Source organism: Vespa crabro, chromosome 10 (genome assembly GCF_910589235.1).
Source record: "Vespa crabro chromosome 10, iyVesCrab1.2, whole genome shotgun sequence".
Taxonomy (NCBI): Eukaryota; Metazoa; Arthropoda; class Insecta; order Hymenoptera; family Vespidae; genus Vespa; species Vespa crabro.
Window position 1 is genome coordinate 3233990 of NC_060964.1, and position 18191 is coordinate 3252180.

The following is an 18191-nucleotide window of genomic DNA, read 5'->3' on the forward strand; positions in this document are numbered from 1 at the left end:
AATTATTACAATATATGAGATGTGATAATTAAAATGTAAAATAATAATATCATTGTTTTACAGGCAACAGGAGCAAGAAATGCTTACTCCGATCATTGTTCCATTAGGAACTGTACAAATTCCCCTTCAATCGCAAGAACCTAATCCGAATTATCATCAGTATCAAATTCACACACAATATCAAGTTCCTGATATGCAACAATTGCCGTTAAGCGATCCACGAGGCTTAAATCATATACCACCTAATGTCCTTCCTGCTGAACTACGTAATCTTCCTCAACTAACAATGGAAATGAGACCACCGCGAATGGGCCCGCAAGCTCCAATGATGGGACCTCAAACTGGTGCAACAGGACCACAGGTTAATATTTAATTTTATTCGAGAAAATTATATTTATTGATTTTCTTAAGATATTTATTATTATTATTATTATTATTATTATTATTATTATTATTATTATTGTTATTATTATTATTATTATTATATATTATGTACGAGAACTTTCATTGTTTCGTAAACAAATGATATTTTTCTTTATTTATTTCGTTTAATACATTAGATTGAAATGCGTCAAATTCCAATCGAATTACGTCATTTCCCAATGGATCCATCAAGGAATATGAGACCACCGATGCCACAAGAACAACGTCAAGAACCACACCAAATACCGATTATGTATCAACAACCTGATCAAAATCTTGAAATGTATGGTCAAGAACAGCAGGGTGCAGCTATGATGCCACCACCACCACCACCACTACCATCGCATACTGAACAACAAATTCCTGAACAAAGAGTATTGCCCCAAATTATCGTACCACAAACTGAACAAAGAATGCCCATGCAACCACAAGTCGTTCCAGAAAGACCTCATTCGCCTTTTCAGGGAATACCTATAGAAATTAGAAGGATTATTCAACAAGTACCCTTAGAAATAAAGAACATAATCCAACATATTACGGGAGAAGCTCGACCAGTACCGATACAAGTTTCCGAAGGAGCACGACGAGAGGTAAATTCACTTAAAAGAATTTTTATGTTTGATAAAAAATATCACAAATACCAAATTTTTTTTATCCTTTTTTTTTAGAATACACAAGAATTCAAACCATTCCCTGAAGCAACACGACCTATTATACCTATGGGATCATTCCCACTTCCCGTCGAAGTAAGAAATCTTTTGGAACATGGAAATATTGAAGGACGACGACGAGAGGATGCCTCTAATGAGCAACAAGAAGCTAAACCCTTCCCAGGTCCAGAGGACGAGGGTGAAGAAGTTGAGAAGAACTTTCCTGTACCTGCTGAAATTCGTAATATAATACATCAAGTACGTTGGATTTAATTATCTAGAGATAAAAATTATTAAAATGAAAATATGTAGAATACATAATAAAAAAAAAAAAGAAAAAAAGTGAATCAAATGAGATGAAATAATACGCTATCGTCGGGTAGCGTGGCCGAGCGGTCTAAGGCGCTGGTTTAAGGCACCAGTCTCTTCGGAGGCGTGGGTTCGAATCCCACCGCTGCCATTTTTTCTTCTTTTTTTTTGTTTTTTTAATTTCCAAATAAAATTAATATAAAATAAATAGGATACTCTTTATCATGATCGTTATAATAAAAATTTATCTAGGTTGTAGAAGGACGTGCATTCCCTGTACCAAGGTTCACTTTACCTTTGAGACCTGTAGAATCATTGGAAGTACCAGTTGAAGCTCGTGCTGAAGTTAGTGATGGCAGTGAATCGGAACATCAACAGCAAGAGCAACAACCAATGCATACTGTAATTCAACAACAACAACAACAACAACAGCAACAACAGCAACAACAACAACAATCGCAACAGCAACAACAGCAACAAGAACGAGAAGAAGAGAATCGACCACATTGTTAGTAAAGAAAAAAAAATTAATTTTCTAATGACATATATAACACGATAATAATAATTAATTTATAAAATTCTATACAATTTCTTATGACATTGAACTATATATATATATATATATATACATCTATTATATATTTTTCAGATGTTCAACCACGTTCTGTACGCTCAATTCCTGAACCATTTGCCCATCGTCGAGAAAAACGTGTACGTCGTTGCGCTTGTGATTGTGCTTGCTAATTTTGTCAAATTTGACGAGTTTAACGCTTTTTCAGGGCTAACTTAAACATTTATCTATCTATCTATATAAATATATATATATATATATATATATATATATATATTTATGTATATATTTACGCGTATATATTTGTTAACATTTAATGAAATTCTAATGCCCTGAAGTAATATTCTTTTTATTAAAAACATGTAGCTAACCGCGTCGTTGTTCTTTCATATCTAGAATTTCCTAGAATTGGAGGAAATTGCGGATTATACTATTAGTTGAAACGATATGTTTAGAAGAATTATACAAGAATTATAAACGATTTAAAATAATAAAATAGAAGTTTCAACTAGAAATAAATAAATAAATATATATATTAATATATCACTAAATAGATGTATAAATCAAGATCGCGTAACGATCGTACGTAATAAAATAATCGAAACATTGACGACTCGTTAAAACATTTGCGGAAGATTGAAATTGATATTTTTCTTATATTAACACGCTCATTATTGCGGCAAATACATTAGTTATATGTTCACATATATTTTGTCATGATTAAAAACTGTCATGATTAAAAACTCATTGAAAAGAAAAGAATACGAAGTGGAAGCAATTGATTATAATTGTTCATTAAAAGTTATTATTTGTATCACCGAATAATCCCATTCCAATAATTAACTTAATGTTGATTTATTAGTATAGGTTCATAATTGATATGGTTTCGATAAACTTTAATTAATATTAACAGCAATTATTTTAATAACTTCATTGTACCCAATTATTTTCCCCAATCAAACAGATGAAATAAACATCGACAATTTTTCTATACAAATTGATTCATTGCCTTATATAATATATACGCCACTTAAGAGTTCATACTTTTAAGAAAATTTCTTTACAAATTTAAAGACAGAAATAATTTATTTATTTAAATCTAATGCCATTTAAGACCATGGAGTGCATCTGCTTTTATAATGGTTTCCATTAATAAAATATCCAAATGTAATATTTGTTTTCTTGTTGTTTTTACTCGATTGTAGATTATGCGTAAGAATATAACCTACACAATCTTATATGCTGATATAATAAGCGCATAGTGGAAACAATGTTTTCGTATTGTTCTTGTAAGTCATGTTTTTTCCATATTTGTCCCTGAAGTCATATGCGCTATACGCGAATGGCATTAAATAGCTTTACGAAAAAGAAAATATATAGAGTACGCATGTAAAGGTAAATTACCGATCGAGTTCGGTATAAGAAAGAAAAAACTATATTTACCGATCGAGTCAATGGAAAGTAAGAAAAACATTTACATTATTATTTTATTGCTTATCTCTCTGTCTGTTAAAGAAAAAGTTCGTGACGTATAAACAATCTGTTATGATATAATTATATTTTACATTTGATAAATAATAATGTAAGTATGATTTTTTTTTTTTTTTTAACAAAAGAAATGCAAAACATTTATTCACATTACAAATTTTTTATTTTTACGAACGACTGTATCTTGTTAGTTAATTTCAATATGTTGATACCAAACCATTGACCTATCTTGACTAATTTAGTTAATTTCGAGACCTTGAGAACAGTATGTACAACATAGTGTATTACAATATTGCGATCAACCAGAAATGGTGGTGAAAGTAGTATAAAATAAAATATTTTATTTATATACAAGGATTAATATATAACCTATATATGAAGTTTATATTAGTAATTAATACTGATAATAAATAAGGTAACTGGTTCAAATAACTAGTAATGAAAAGATATGCATGTCGAAGTCGAAGATTGAATCCAACTATTTTATATAGGTTATTTTGTATAAATATGTATTTTTTATTATTATTAAAAACAAAGAAAAAAAAAGCGAAACATTATCTAAACCTTATCATTATTGTGTTTACATTTTGTAAATTAAAAATGTAATCAATATGTTGCAAAGTATAAATAGTGAGGTTAGAATATTTGTTGAAATTCACATTTGTTGACAGTTTTCACTTTTTATACACAACCGTTAAGCAGGAATAACTTATAAATAAATAAGTTTGGTCTTCTGATCCTTAATTCTATTTCGTATACGTTAGTATTCACTGTAGACTAGTGTCTGTGTATGTTGATTGTTACTTTTATTATTGAGTTATATATTCATTTATTATTAATTTTCTTATTATTTTCGCTAAGTTATGAGTCTCAATGTGCGTATTAATTATCTTTTATCTTATTTTTAATTTTACAATTAAATCATTTAAACATGTTATGCTGAAAGGAATACATATATATATAATTGGTCGTACAATAAAATTAAAATAAAACAAAATTAATTTCTTTGTTATTGTAAATTAAAAAAAGTAATAAATATATATAAACTAGAAATTTTGTTATATTTATTAATTTTTCTTTTTTCTCTCAGAGGATTTAGATTACTATAAAGTGAAATGATTATAAGGGCAATTTGTATTAATTCTTTTTATATTATTAATTTAATTGTTTAATTAAATTTATTAATTTCATTGAAATTAAATTGCATTATATGTTTCAATTACAGATTAAGGAAGAATATCATAAATTGGTTATACCAAGGTGTCGTCCTCCTATAAGAAACATCAAGAAATTTAATAATGTAATAATAATATATCTCTATGGATCCAGATTGCTTTGTACATAATTTATTAATTTCATTGAAATTAAGAAATTTAATAATATAGTAATAATAATATGTAGTAACACTGAATTTGTAGATTTAGATTCCTTTGTATATAATTTATTAATTTCATTGAAATTAAGTAGCATTATATATTTCAATTACAGAATAAGGAAAGACATCTTAAACGAATTATACCAAAGTGTCGTCCACCTATAAGAATTATTGAGAATTCAAATAAGAGTAATAACAATATGCCTAAGGATTCAAGTTCTATTGTACATAAACAAGATATTAAGATGACTTCAAAAGATATCGTCAATAACACATATGATAATAATATTGATAATAAGAATTCTGATAACGGCAGTTTATTAGTTGAATCCTTAAAAGTAAATCACTCAGTGAAAAGTAATTCTTCATTGGGAGATAAACATAATGTTAGTTCACAAATATCTAAACCAGTTACTCCTGTTAAAATAAAGAAAGTTAATGAAGAAGATAAGAAAAATAGTAAATTATCTTATTATATATTTATACTATTATTTGTTGTTATTGGATACATATGTTTTCCTTTATCACAAAGTTATAATAATAAATCAATAGCATATGATAAACAAGAAAAAATGATACATGAATTACACAAATCAATAACAGATGCCAAATTAAAATTTAAAAGTCAAAAATTTAGTATGTGGAATGCATTCTCATCTCAGTTAGAAGAAATTATTAATGGAACGACGAAAGTTTCTATCGTTATTTTACTTGGAAGTGAAGGAAATACAATTAAATGTTTAGCGCATATGTTTGGGGACATAAGTAGCAAGACTTTAGGTGGTGATAATTATTTAACATTGAATGCGAAAAATATTGGGGATGATCAAGGAAAAATCATTAATAAATTAAAAACAGAGATTCTGATTAAAAGAGCTGTGGTAAGTTTAGAAATGTTTGAACTAAAGTTATACACATTTCAATTTGAATAAGCATATCTATATATTCATTGATTACTGGAGTATTATTATATCACTGTATTATACAATTGCTTGAATAATTCATATAAAAGACTTAAGATTAATTAATTTGTATATTTTTCAGATTATAGAAGATTTGCTTGATATAAATTCTGAAGCCATTAAAACATTGCATAATTTGTGTGATAAAGAAAACCCTTTAATTTCAAAGACCATGTATATAATTACTATTATATCGAATGGTTACGAAGAATTGAATGAAGATAAGTTTGTAGAAGATTCTCTTACTGCCAAATTTTCTAAATCTATTGATTTGGATATTTTAAATCCTCTTATTACTCGAATCATGGATGGTCCGATAATATCAATTTTACCAGAGCCAAGTATGAAAGGGGAAAAAAATATTGATGAATGTTTACTTCTTTAATTTTTCTAATCTTTTTTTTTTTTCTTTTTTTTTTTTTCATGGAATATATAATTATATTATACATGAAATATTTATTATTTGTATAAAAATGCAAACTATCTGTTTGAAAGTGTTTCATAAAGGTATGGTAGAACTATAGGCACATCATTTTATATTAAATATTAAAAACAAGAATAAAAAATGTATAATATGGATTGAAAAAAGCTGTAGAAATCCTTATTATTATGCAAATTTATTTTGTTATGCCAAACAATGATACAGAACGATATTTGTAACTGAACTATCTAAAGCATAATTCAAGATAATTTCTACAAACTTATAAAAAATATAACAATGAGATAGATGCCTCTGATATAACACTAGATTTTGCCTATAACGGCCAAGATTATTTGAGTTTAAAGTATAGTAAAATGGATTACTTCATGCATGTGACACTCCACATTTTCGTTATTATCATTATAGCGTAATAGTCGGCAGTCGGCGTTATAAGTATCGTCAAAAATCGTACGTTTATGGGCCTCATTGCCAATTTACAATATCATCGATTACTTACAATTATTTTCAATTATTGCACATACAAAAAATTTAATTAATAATTATTATTATTGCGATCATATTGCACGAATTTTGGAAAAATATTGATTTGTAAACATATTGTACACAATTTGTTTATAAATCGAATTAATGTATATATAAATATTTAATCAAAAGAAAAAATATAAACAAACTTATCTTGTTATTTAACAAGTATTATCCAATCAATATAGCTCAATAAGTATAATAAATTATATAAAAATATTAAACTTAAGAGTTATACATATATCGCAAAAAGTTTTATTTGATCTTTATATAGAATTTTTTTTATAAAAATCAAATTACACTTATTTTAATAATCCTTTTGTTTTATTCATTTTTTGGCATTATTATAAAGTGTTCAATTAAATTTCTATATCGAAAGATGTTACATGCAGTAGAATGTTAGTAAAAAAGAGGTAAACATCTTTTGAATATACTTATGTACTACAGTGTATTATAAATTGGCAACAAGTACTCATTAGTTGCATACTTTGCTAAAGAAATTTATTAGCAAAGTTTCTACTATTGAGTTTTATTATGATACAGTCGTTTTCTGTCATAATTCAAATCGGTAACTAAAAATAGGAAATATATATAGAAATTGTATATAATATAGTATCGTCAAACCTAAATAATAAATACAGTTTATACAGTCACAGACTTTTTATACAGAATGTCCAAAATCTAATGTGCTATACAATAGTAATATAAACAATTTGCAATCCTTACACATGCAATTTACTTCCTTAACTGATACACAATCCTCACGAATTTTCTAAATATTAGAAATTACAATTTATATTGATTACAATGATGATAATAAAAAATTTATCTTTTCCATATCCAATTATAACTTTGAATGGCCGCTGTTCAATTAGACAATAACTTACTATGCTTCTGTCCACAATAAAAAATGAGAAAAAGTGAAAGGGAAAAAAAAATATATATAGAAAATGAATATTCTACGTGAAGTTATATAAAACCATTCGTTTTTATATATATATATAACCATTCGTTTATATATATATATATACACCATTTTTTTTGCTTTAAATATTGAAATTTCATGCTTCTATTGCTTGCAAATATTTTAGAAAAGTAAATCGGCTTGTTTACAATTGTCTGATTTGTAATTACGGTTTTCCTCTATCAGGGCACTCTGTATAGAACAGCCTTAATATTATGAGATACGTATTTACAGTAAAAAAGTTTAATTGGTCATATTTTTACCTAGCATAGTAAGGAGGTGAGTACCACGTTGTTTAATGTTGTCCGAATTGGCTGTAGTCATGTACTTCAGTCGTACAATGTCTTGCAAATTGTGCAAGTGTCGTAATTCTGAGTCAGTCACGTCATAACAAGGTGTATATATCTGCTCTTTGAATCGGTTCTTTACCACAATTTTAGTGCTTAAGCCATACTTACTTTTTAAGCACTAATACTATGATTTCTTCTTTTCTTTTTTTTGTTTTTTTTTTTTTTTATCTCTGTTAAACTGAATGTTTTACGCTGCATAAGTATATGAATAAGTTTACTAATCGATCCATTAGTACGTATTGCACGAAAGCTTTGATAAAAGCTTTATTATTATAATTTAGTAAAGATTTTAAAAAGAGAGAGAAAGAGATAGAAAAAGCCAAAGCAACTGATGCAACATATTAACGAAACATATGATTTGGTAAAACTAAAATGCATTAAAAATTACGATAAGTATTCATTTTGCATCTTCATTGTTATATGAAAAATCTAATACTTTTAGAGGGGGGTACTATTGACATTTTTTGATGAATACGAACTCAAAAGCATTTGTAATAATACAATGTATGAGAAAACTCGTACAGCTAGTTGGTATTTCAGTTTTAGAGATATTACATTTCTCATGAGATTAAGGATCGTAAAAGATAGCGTGGAACATCGTATTCAGAAGCACGTATTCCAGGTTTCAATCAATAATTAATCATTTAGAAATCGAAGCCTTCGACTGGAAGTTGAGAAGAATCAGGTGCTGTGAATTGAAATTGTTGTCCTTGCGAATCAATAGATGGAACAATTCTAGTATCTTCTTCCTCGGAACCAAAGTATCGATCGATAATATCAAAAGCTTTTTGATAAATGTCCATATTTTGATGAGATTGAAGAAATTCTATTTTATCTAGGCCTAAAACATTATAAATAAATATAAATATTATGCAATTAAATTATAAAATAAAACATAAATACTTTTTGTTTTTATATCGATACGTTACCATAACATTCTTCGATCAATACTGCATAAGGGTTAATACCATTGTGCATACTAGCATCTTGTTCTCCAAGACGTAAAATATTTTCTAAACCATTTAATGCAACCTGCACAATTTTTGCATCCATAACAGTTAATAAATCGCACAATGGTGAAATACATCTTTGTGAGGCAAGATAACGAATTTGTTCAGGAGTACCACCACTGGTAGCATTTGTGATTGCCCAAGCTGCCTCTTTTCGAGTTTTAAATTCGGCTTTTCCTAATATATCAATTAATACAGGGAAAATATTAGCATCAATAACAGCCTAGAAACAAATAACGAATATTAACAATGTATACGTTTCATTTCTTTTTACTTGTGTAATAATATTTTTAGAAGTTTCAAAAATTAGAGATATAAAATAATTTATTAACAATGATTATCACCTGTATTTGTTGAGGGTTACCAGCAGTGATATTAGAAACTGTCCAACAAGCTTCCTTACGTATGCTTTCTCGTGGAGAATTCAAAAGATGTAATAAACAAGGTAGCGCTGAACAATTTAGTACAACTTGAGTTTGCACGTCATCTCCAGTAACTATATTACCAACAGCACGAAGAGCTGCACTTACTACATTGCTTTCCTCACGCCTAAATAAATAATGATCATGTATATTGTTTTATTCGTATATGTACATTTATATATAAAAAAAAAAAACTAGACATTTGTTGAATTCCTAGATACCATGTACGTGTACAATGGGATAGTCAAATTGTGACAGTTTGATATCTTCCAAAACACAAACCATATAAAACTATACCAATAAGCATGTAATATATAATACAAATTTTACTAATATTCTATTTTAAAAACATTAATTACAATTACACAGAATAAAAATTTCTTAGCTTATTAATATCTGACGTAATATTATAATTTGATTATCATTGTTAACCTATATTTTATAAATACACACACACACACACACACACACACACACACACACACATCAATAACATAGTACTACATACAAACTTACATCAAAAGTTCTACAAGGCGCCTACAAACACCAGCATCTATAACTGCTTGTATTTTATCATTTGGCCCATCGCTTAAATATGACAAAGCCCAACAAGTATCAGCAAGAACATCTGAATCTGGATGATTAAGAAGATGAGCTAAAACTGGTAAAGATGGTGCCACTTTTGAAAATACAGGTGCAGGATTTTTGCCACGACAAAGATTTGATAACGCCCATACAGCATTCCGTGTCATAGATAAATGTGCATTTTTAGAAAGAAGTCTGAAAATGTAAAGATTCGTTAAAAATGATAGTTATTAAATAATATATAATGTACAGAATATTATATCTGATTATTATAAAGATTTAAATGCTTGAATAACAATTCAGAGAATTATTTACTACAAAAATTTCAAATGCAAGTCTAAGTATTGAAGAAGCAATAAAAAAAAATGAATAAACATTAGAAGAACATACTGTAAAAGTGGTGTAAGGACACCACAAGAAATAACATGATCTCTACATTCAGGACTATCTCCTGCAATATTGCCCAATGCCCAAACTGCTTGTTCTCGTACATCTTCATACTCAGAACTGAGTAACGATATAAAAGTAGGTACAGCTCCTGTTTCTATTACCATGCGCGTTTGTTGAGATGTCCCACTTGCTATATTTGTCAAAGCCCAAGCTGCTTCAAACTGTTAAATATTTAATATTGTTATTAACGTTTAAATCTATAAAACTTTATTTACAAATATTTAATTTTATCTTGAAAGTTCATAAACATATATAAAATAATTTAAATTTCTTTATAATGGATAATATGCAACTTTGTTACCAAGAGAAAAATGCAAGTTTTTGTTTAACAAAAAAGATTCTTATAACTTTTCTTTTCATTATTTACTACAAATATAAATCAATTCTTCGAATATATACAAACCTGGAGCGTACAATTACTATCATTTTTTAAAAATTCAACAAATCGAGGTACTATCCCTGTATGTATAACTTCGTCTATAGGAGGATTTGGTTCTCTGGATAATAATTTTCTGAATTTTTGAGTAGCTGCTAATTGATCTTCTACATTAGGACTGTATAATGCTTGTACCAATTTTTTTGTTATAACAACACCTTGCTGCAACATAAAAGTTAAACATTAAAATAGACAAGAAAGTTTTTTTTTTTTTCTTTAATAGTTAACCAAAAGAAATATAAATTTTACTAATTGTGGCGTAGGTAGAGAAAATTCATCTGTAGTGGAAACATTATCCTCATCGGTAACAATATTAGGTACATTACGTCTTTTTGATAATTGTTGTTCACGCTTTTGTTTTCTCAATTGCACACCTTCTTCTTCTCTACGTCGTCTTAATTCCTGTGAGTCTAAGCCCACATTTTTATAACGATACTTATGTGTTTGTCCACTTGACATCTATAAATATAAATTTCTATACTTATCAATGAGTTAAAGATCATTATAAATATATATATATATTCTTTCATATTTAATCAAAAATGGATATTAGAGGATATATAAGAAACAGATATGCGTCAATATTCAAGGTAAATTTAGTATCAATGTCTGAAAAAAAAAAAAAAAAAAAAAAAAAAGAAAAGAAAAAAAAAATAAAGAAAAAAGAAAAAGAAAGTATTTATTTATTTATTTATTTTAAAGAAAATGAAAATAAATTGGCACGTATTTGTGTTCTATAAAAATGCTTTAAAACATACTATATAAAATAATGCGTTCACGAACTAGCACACTAGTTTGTGTGCGTGCGCATTTATATATATGAATACAAAGCATTTACTATATTCCTTGACAACAAGATGGAATAGATAATAAAAAATAAAATATTTACTTTGATTTCTTCACTCTGCAGTTTCCAATTATTTGAAAAATAATATAATATCAAAAAATGATAAACAGAGATAAAGAAACGAAGTTACTTTCTTCGTTACGCTACTAGTACACACAGCCACTTGGTTACGTACGCGTTTCCGTGTACAAAGGTATTCGTATGCAATTCCCCACCTTTTCGAAGCTAATACGAACGTATTCACGCTCGCACGCGCGCGCATGTGCACGTGTGTGTGTGTGCGTGTGTGGGTATATAGGTGTATGCTGTGCGCGCGCGTGCGCGCATTTCACCAGTGATATTAACGTAAAAATAATCATACTGAATATCCATTTGAAAATAAAACAACAATATTAATTGAAAATCAAATTATTCAAATAGAATAATAATTCTATGTTTACATATTTCATTAATTGTCTAAACATTTATCACGTTTATAAAGTTATATTTGTCATTGTGGCATGAAAAGGGTTATGTATTAATTGATAGAAAATGAAGGTTGCATTTATTTCGAGTATATATTAACACTACAAATGATGATAATATTGATAAAAATGTTTCGAAAAAGATTTTCTTTAATGGTGACAAATATTTTGATGATGATTTTTTTAATACTTTCCTTTATTTTTTCTTATTTTTCTTTTTTTTTTTTTTTTTTGTTGAAAGCATTAGACATTTTCGCACACGATAGATAGACTGACATTGGCCTGGAATTGTCTCGATTCATCGATATGTCATTATTGTTGTTTTTTACTACACATTTGTATGCACGAATTATAATCAATTGAATTTAATACTCACGTTTGTAAAATATTTTCAAGCTTTCTATTATACGTAAAATATCATAAGAATATATCTACCAGCCACTACTACACTTTTTTCTCGTTAGCAAACTTTGGCAGGCAATCGGTGAGCCTTCTTCTAGTCTTCACGCGCAAGGAATCACGGGGTTAGCTAACGACATCCTGATAGGTCGATTCATATAACTATAAAATTTTTTACTATATTTATATTTTCTTATTCCCCAAAATATCTATAAAGTTGGCAGGAATATATATATATATATGTTTTTGTTCGATAAAAAAATATTACTATAATTATTCAAAAAAAAAAAAAAAAAAAGAAAATACCGTGCTCCGAATAGAAGTAAATTATCTGCATCTTAAAATGGGTAATTTATTTTTGTTACCAAATATTACCATTCTTACTAAATATTACTAGAAATAGTTACTAAAGTTAAAACTCGACAATCGCAAGCAATTGGAGATAACATTGTGATACTATTATTATGAGATGAACTTATACAAAATGAAACTAATAATATAAGTCCGAAATAACTTTGCATTATATTCGTTTGTTTGTATAATTTTTTTTTCTTTTTCTATATGTGATATACATTAAATTTATATTTATATTTAAAAGTAAGTACTTCCAAAGTTTTTCAGTATTTATTCGTTTATTCAAAAAAGATAATGCACGTGAGCCTTTTAATAATTATAAAACAGAATTGATTTAATTGCTTTTAATTTTTTAATCGTACATTTCTACGTGGTAAAAAAAAAGAAAGAATAATAAGAATACGAAAGTTCTTTTTGAAATAACCAATAAGAATGTTGAAAAGCTAGTGACAACGTATATCGTCAATTTTTTGTCTTAAAACTTTTTGTTTTAAACGAAGTTTCTCTAAATGAATTATATCATAACCTTGAAATGTTGTATATAATAGTTGTTTTTTAACATTTTGCATGTTTTTTTAGGTTAGGTACGTGTACATTGACAAATATAAAATGGATTGCGTATTTCATAATAAAAATGTGGTGTTTTATATAAAAAAAAAAAAAAAAAAAAAGAGAAACTTTGTATTATCATCTTCTGTCTCATTGTAATGTGTCATCAATCCATGATACAGATCAGTGTCGTACCATGTAGAAAAAGTACCTGCGTTTTATGTAGTGTGATAGTGGTAATTATTTATTTAGTTTTTAATTAACAATTATTAATTTTTAAATATTATTAAAATATAAAAAATAATCTTATCAGATGATGTAAATTTGATATTTTAATGTAATTTAATTGCAAAAAGTTATTATCTAAAGTTCTTAAGGTATATAAGCTAGAGTAAGACAAAGGTAGAAAATGATAATGTAACGTTTGCTTCTTTGTCTTCTAATATTCTACATCATTAGTAATGGAATGTATAATCAACACGACAATAATCATTTATTATATATATATATATACATAGAAAAAATATATATATAATTATAAAATATATATACATATATATTTTTTCTTGAGTAAGCCTGATATATATATATATTCTAAATCATAATTTTTAGATTTAAAAATTGTTTTTTGTTCTTTGTATTTTATGTATAATATTTCATTTAAGTATTTTATTTATTATATTATATGTTAAATAAAAGTAAGTTATTTAAGTTGTTTTTTTTTTATTCACAGCATATTCTTTTTCTTATTAAATTATTTTAGACTAATACTATATTATAATAAAAACAAGAATAGAAAATTGTATTCATTTTCCGAAGAATTTAGAAAAAGGAAAAATAATGACAGATTATTCTTCAAGTATTATTCTTCAAGTATTATTCTTAAAGTATAAAAAAAAGAGCATAATAAAGATAACAATAATTTTCGCAACTTGTAGTTTGAATATGATAAAATGTTAATACATATAAGAATATTATAATTATATGCCGTAGATATATATGTGAAATATGTATGTACGTCACAATTAATTTTAATCAAAGCATTTAATATTATTGCATTTAAGTATCAATAATTTGTCTTTGCAAAGTATGTCGGCATTAATCAAGCTAAATGTTTTATATATATACATATATATATATTTATTTATTTATTTATTTATTTATAATAATTAAATTGTGACCGTTTCGAGATAGTTATTTAAACTGTCCACATTTGGAGCGTTTTAAACGTGTGTGGCATTTAAAAATGTCGACATTTTGAGAAACATAATAAGCCTGCCTTTATTCGTACGCTCGACTATTCTTTTGTCGGATAAGCCGATAGGTTGAATTGATAAAGATTAGAGGTAAAAGGGAGGTAACAGGGTCCAAGGGTGTTTGGAGTTAGGCGACAGAAGTCACCCAGCGAAACGAACCAGGAGTACATAGGGAAGGGGATGATGTCACATAGGGGTCTCTCCCCCGTCTAAATACATACAGATGCAGGCCGGATTGATGCATTGACTGAGAGTACAGTGACGTAGAAACGAACAATGTAATATCTTTATAGAAAAAATTCGCAATTTTTCTTTTTTAAACCAAATAATGAGAGACGAAGAATAATCAATCCGTAAAAACGTAAAGAACACAAAGAGGCGATATTATATTCTTTATTTATTAAATAAGATTCTAAATCTTAAAATATTATTTTTATTTTCCTCTTTAACAATAAGTTACATAATAATAACAATAACGTTATATTTTCTAATATAAAATCAATACAAAACTTGCCACAATTTGTCATAATTAATAATGTTCTAATAACTATTAGGTACCGGGATAAAATATTACATTAAAACTTTGCCATCTTTTATATCTATAAGTCATTTGTCTAATTGTACTCTAATATATTATCATTAAAGTAAAATTGAAAAATTCTTTTGAACGGAATAACGATTAAAAATAAAAGAGATATAGACGATAAGATAAGGAAAGAAGAAAAAAGAAAGAATAAAAGAAAAAAATGGAAAATAACAAAAATTATTAATCCTACTTTCATTTTCTAAATATCTCGCGAAGATTTTGCCTACGCTATTGAGAGAAGCTTCGTTTGGATGACTCATGCGATCTCACTTGCAGACTCCCCTGCGTACTCCCGTATCGTAGTCATACACAATAGAGAATGGTAAACGTAGTAAAGGTAACTTGCATGGACCAACGACGGGCACGACGACGGTGTGCACGGCGATATGCACGATGTGCCAATCGTTCCCCTTTCTAGTTTGCTTCTACTCTTTCTCTCTTTTTCTCTTTCTCTCTCTCTCTCTCTCTCTCTCTCTCTCTATATATATATATATATATATATATATATATATATATATATATATATATATCTATCTTTATCTCTCTTTCTCTTTGGTCCAAGCGTTCGCGAGCCACGTGGCAGCATCCCCTTCCCCTCCCTCATACTCTCTCTCTCTTTCTCTCTTCTCTCTTTTTCACCCCACCTACTCTTTCGTCTCAACAATTGATTACCCAACGAGCAACTAGCCAAATTGTAATCGTTCTCAAAAAATATAAGTTCACTACTTTTTTTACTTTAAAAAATGTATTTTCTGAAATACTAAATTAATTATAATTATATAGTTTGATATTTTTTGATTTTTCTTTTGTTATATGCAAAATTATATATATATATATATATATATATATATATATATATATATATATATAATGTGTATATATATACTGCTATTATCATATATTATATATATATTATTTTATTATTATTTATTATCAACAAAGATATATTTTACTTATATATTATGTTACATTTTTTTTTATTAAGCTTTATCGTATTATAGTTGGATAATTTCCAAAAATATAAGTTTGCTACTTTGATAACATATTTTATTTCATCTTTTATATACATATATACATGCATGCATACATATATACATGCATGCACGCATATTATTTTTTGTCAAGTTCTGTGGAAATATTAAACAACGGAGATATCTTTTACTCATTTTTTACGTTACACTTCTTTTATAAAGCTTCATTGTATCATAGTTGGATCAACGGTATGTGTGTACATATGTATGCATATATATACAAATACATACGTCCATTTTTCTCTGTGAGAATGCTGGTGAAGATCGTCAATTAAATAATTACGCTTAAATTGAATGGAATTCTCAGCACGGTACCCGCATGTTTGTTAAGAATCACTCGTGTGCACCTAGAAGCACATTTAAAGGTAGATATGTATGTATGTTATATTGGCTTGGAATAACTTTTTGTTAGACCCACATAGATTCATGAAATTTAAACTTACCGAATAGATTCATCACTAAATTTAGATCTTACGATATATGAGTCATTTTTTTTGTTAAATCTATCGTGAGAATTTATTGTCTAGACTTTTGAAAAAAAAAAAATTTGATGAAAATAGATGAAAGCTACATATATGTATATTGATTGATTTAACATCACGTATATAGTACATTTTTATATTTTAAAAATAAAGGATATTTCATATAGAAATTTTATTTGCAAATAATATCTTTACGCTATACTTATTTAAAAGTATCATTACAACGTATAGTTATAAGATTATATATAATAGATTATAATAGATTATTTATAAAGTTATATGTTTTTTCTTTCTTTTTTTTTTATATAAAGATTTTCTTCGTTATCTTAACAAGTAGATTATAAAAAAATATTTTAAGATATTCTTGCCTTTTATACAATATTTGTATAAAGTGACATTTTGACTTCTAAGTTTTAACCTACATTTTAGGATATGCAAAAAGTATTATAAACGGTGTGCATATATGTATATATCTATTTATACTTATGGTATATACATGTACGTATATATGTACGTATAGTAGATAACTTTATGTAAAGAAGAGAACGCGAATTCGCGTCAGTATTTAAGCGCGGTGGAAAGAAAAGAACGAGGGGATTCATAGGGGGATCAAATCGTGTCTCCATTGTGCTCAGGTGTTAGGCATGTGTAGGGGTAGTATGAGCGGCGAACGGCGAACGGCGAACGGCTATGGTGCTTTAGAGGGTAGATTTGCACACGCGGCACAGATCCTTCCGACAAAGGGATGGAACAGATTGGAAGCTATTTTGTTCGTACGTCCGTTCACTCACCCCGTCTTTTTTTTTCCTTTCCTTCCTATTTGATTATGAAGAATATCGACCTAGTATTTTAATATTATTTTTATAACTTTTCCATATTTCATATAGAAAATTTTCCTCTATTTTAATGGAACATCAATACATTCAAAATATTTATGTCAGCAAATGGAAATATCCAATAAAAATTACTCTTTTCTATGGTTTCTATGGTCTCTCGTATTTAATGTTTTTATTTCTGCGTATTTTTATATATTTCTACAGATATTTTAATAACAGCGAATAAGAAAAAAAAAAAGAATAAAAAAGAAAAGAAAAGAAAAGAAGAAATATAAAGAAATAGAAGAAAAAATTAAAGAAAATGATAAATAAATTTTTTTCAAATTACATGAATATTAAACATTAGATTTTCATACATTTGATTTCCCTATTCTAAGTTTAAAAAGTAACTTCAAAGTACCGTTTTAAAGTAATCATTCTGTTGTTTA

The 18191-nt window shown here is 27.2% G+C and overlaps 3 protein-coding genes and 1 non-coding gene across 14 annotated transcripts in view; 3 read left to right on the forward strand and 1 right to left on the reverse strand.

Annotated features, from left to right (window-relative positions):
- LOC124427289 (putative uncharacterized protein DDB_G0271606) overlaps positions 1-2741 on the forward strand; it is a 13629-nt gene extending 10888 nt beyond the window's left edge. For 2 of the 3 annotated variants that reach the window (XM_046970016.1, XM_046970018.1), the window contains exons 5-9: positions 64-361; positions 561-1013; positions 1092-1331; positions 1635-1890; positions 2032-2741. In XM_046970016.1, coding sequence (XP_046825972.1) covers positions 64-361; positions 561-1013; positions 1092-1331; positions 1635-1890; positions 2032-2126 — 1342 coding nt within the window. In that variant the 3' untranslated portion in view covers positions 2127-2741. The remainder of the gene's footprint in view (positions 1-63; positions 362-560; positions 1014-1091; positions 1332-1634; positions 1891-2031) is intronic. The other variant, XM_046970017.1, reaches the window with a different exon arrangement.
- On the forward strand, positions 1452-1533 carry Trnal-aag. The gene has a single exon. It is a non-coding gene; the product is annotated as a tRNA-Leu (tRNA).
- Positions 2742-3103: 362 nt separating the features above from the next.
- LOC124427291 lies at positions 3104-7467 on the forward strand. Of its 8 annotated transcripts, none has more exons than XM_046970025.1 (4): positions 3104-3535; positions 4667-4778; positions 4930-5697; positions 5861-7467. In XM_046970025.1, exons 2-4 carry the CDS (start codon positions 4761-4763, stop codon positions 6161-6163), a joined length of 1089 nt encoding a protein of 362 aa, XP_046825981.1. In that variant the 5' UTR covers positions 3104-3535; positions 4667-4760; the 3' UTR covers positions 6164-7467. The 8 variants fall into 8 exon arrangements, with proteins under 8 accessions (XP_046825981.1, XP_046825984.1, XP_046825980.1 ...); XM_046970024.1 differs by lacking the exon at positions 3104-3535 and adding an exon at positions 3567-3856; XM_046970027.1 differs by lacking the exon at positions 3104-3535 and adding an exon at positions 3569-3856 and having other exon boundaries at positions 4667-4741.
- A 1077-nt stretch (positions 7468-8544) lies between these two features.
- LOC124427290 (importin subunit alpha-7-like) lies at positions 8545-12783 on the reverse strand. Of its 2 annotated transcripts, none has more exons than XM_046970021.1 (8): positions 12647-12783; positions 11209-11418; positions 10927-11121; positions 10464-10684; positions 10005-10268; positions 9411-9615; positions 8986-9289; positions 8545-8897 (listed from the first exon to the last, which is right to left on the reverse strand). In XM_046970021.1, exons 2-8 carry the CDS (start codon positions 11416-11418, stop codon positions 8701-8703), a joined length of 1596 nt encoding a protein of 531 aa, XP_046825977.1. In that variant the 5' UTR covers positions 12647-12783; the 3' UTR covers positions 8545-8700. The 2 variants fall into 2 exon arrangements, with proteins under 2 accessions (XP_046825977.1, XP_046825975.1); XM_046970019.1 differs by lacking the exon at positions 12647-12783 and adding an exon at positions 11849-12098.
- Positions 12784-18191: the final 5408 nt, after the last annotated feature.

Coding starts and splice junctions, on each gene's coding strand:
- LOC124427291 (XM_046970022.1), top strand. CDS start 4,053: ATGTTGCAAAGTATAAATAGTGAG. Junction 4,077..4,666: donor TGCAAAGTATAAATAGTGAG/GTTAGAATATTT, acceptor TTTCAATTACAG/ATTAAGGAAGAATATCATAA. Junction 4,742..4,929: donor ACATCAAGAAATTTAATAAT/GTAATAATAATA, acceptor TTTCAATTACAG/AATAAGGAAAGACATCTTAA.
- LOC124427290 (XM_046970021.1), bottom strand. CDS start 11,418: ATGTCAAGTGGACAAACACATAAGTATCGTTATAAAAATGTGGGCTTA. Junction 10,685..10,926: donor ATAGTAATTGTACGCTCCAG/GTTTGTATATAT, acceptor AATATTTAACAG/TTTGAAGCAGCTTGGGCTTT. Junction 8,898..8,985: donor ATTGATCGAAGAATGTTATG/GTAACGTATCGA, acceptor ATAATGTTTTAG/GCCTAGATAAAATAGAATTT.